The 1,912-nt window shown below is 32.7% G+C and overlaps 1 protein-coding gene across 1 annotated transcript; it reads right to left on the minus strand.

The window, feature by feature from the left end:
• Positions 1 to 783: 783 nt before the first annotated feature.
• LOC111504276 (uncharacterized) lies at positions 784 to 1,686 on the minus strand (the record flags this gene model as incomplete). The annotated part of the gene is made up of 1 exon (XM_023158794.2): positions 784 to 1,686. A coding segment is annotated over one exon (714 nt), but the record flags the coding sequence as incomplete, so codon positions are not given.
• Positions 1,687 to 1,912: the final 226 nt, after the last annotated feature.

Raw genomic sequence — 1,912 nt, forward strand, 5'->3', positions numbered from 1 at the left:
AGTAGTTTTGTATTCTCCTGTCCAAATTATTAAAGCAAACTCCAGTTTTGGTCTAACTATAGTATAGTAGAGTAATTTAATTGTATTTATATTATTAAATTCACGCGTTTGTCTCATTAAATATCCCAACATACGATTTGCAGATTTTACTAATACCATTATATGCTTTGTGAAGGAAAAAGTACTATTATAAGTAATGCCTAAGTCTTTCACCTCGGTTTTTTCACCCAGGACCTCTCCATCCATATGATATTCAAATTTGATCACATCTTTCAAACGGGATATTGTTAACGTATAACATTTTTTTATATTGAAAAATAACTTATTAGTATAACTCCAATTCACAATGTTGTTGATGTCTTTTTGCAATGATACGCAGTCTCTAACATTCTGGATACGTTTAAAAATTTTGAGATCATCTGCAAACATCAGACAATGTGAATGATGTAAGACCGAGGGTAAGTCATCAATGAATAATAAGAATAGAAGAGGTCCTAGATTTGATCCCTGAGGAACACCGGAATTAGCATAAAATTTTCCCGAAGTGTTCCCATTATGTTTAACAATGAAATATCTATTTCTCAAGTAATTTTTAATCAATTCAAGAAAATTCCTCGACAACCCAATTTACTAATTTTTAGCAAAAGCACATCATGATTTACTTGATCAAAGGCTTTACGTATCTCGTAGTTGAACATTTCCAAATACTGTGGAACCACTTATCACAAATGGTTAAAACATCATAAAAAAAAAACTATTTAATAACAAATAGTGTACTCACCCAAATCTTTTCAATATTATTATGCCTCAGGTTCAGAATTCTCAGCTCCCTCAGGTACTTAATTGAAGATGGAAAATCTTCAATGAGATTTCCCTCCAGTGTCAATTTTTTCAATTCATCGCAGTGCAAAAATGGATTGGTATCATTGCCATACTTCATTTCATATAGATTATTAGACAAATCCAAACTGCTCATTTTCTTACTATATCGAAACGCGAAGAGAGAAATTGTTTTGATTTTGTTGTAGCCAGATTGAGATGTCTTAGATTAACTGTTTTACTGAAAATCACACTGTTTATTTCAGAAAGCTGATTGAATCTCAAATTCAAATCCTCCAAATTGCTCAAGGAGGAAAAAACTTTATCTGATATGAAAGAGATGCTATTCTCACTCAAATCCAATTTCTTCATTTGCTGGAGCCCGTTGAACACTCCTTCTGGTAATATTTGAAGAAAGTTGCGATTCAGTATCAAAATTTCAAGATTCAGAGAGTTGTCAAATACATGCTCTGGTATGATCTCCAATCCTGAGCTAGACAAGTTTACTTTGGAAAGACTTTTTAGTTTTCCAAAAGAATAGTCAGCCAAGTGAAGGTTGGCGTTATAATCTATCAAAACAGTTTGGAGTTTTTTATTCTTTCTGAAGGTTTCATCACCTAAAAAATGTAAATAATTCCCACTGAGGCTGATATATGCCAGATGAAATAATTTGGAGAAGGTATCTATGCCCATATATCGTATCTGATTCCAACTAAGATCTAGAAATTCGAGGTCAGTTAGTCCACTGAAGTGATATTTCGAGATACTTGTTAGTTTATTCCTAGATAGATCCAATTCCTCAATTCCCTTAAATTTCGGAACAATCCTACAGGAATCCCCATAAGACCCTTCAAATATCCAAATATGCAATTAATATTCCCAAAATAACTGTTCTTCAGAGACAAAGTTTTCAAATGGGAAAGAATTTCCAAAGCATCATCTTCTATAAAACCATCAAAACCAGAAACGCGTAGAGTTTGCATTAAAAACATATTTTTGAACGAATCTTCACTAATAGCAGGACCCTTCCTGGATACAACATTTGAGAATCTTTGTCTTGACATTGGACAGAACATCATTCTCAAATTTCCAA

The sequence above is a fragment of the Leptinotarsa decemlineata genome, unplaced genomic scaffold (assembly GCF_025532065.1).
Source record: "Leptinotarsa decemlineata unplaced genomic scaffold, Ldec_3_MD MMD2_tig00001621_RagTag_RagTag, whole genome shotgun sequence".
Lineage (NCBI taxonomy): Eukaryota > Metazoa > Arthropoda > Insecta > Coleoptera > Chrysomelidae > Leptinotarsa > Leptinotarsa decemlineata.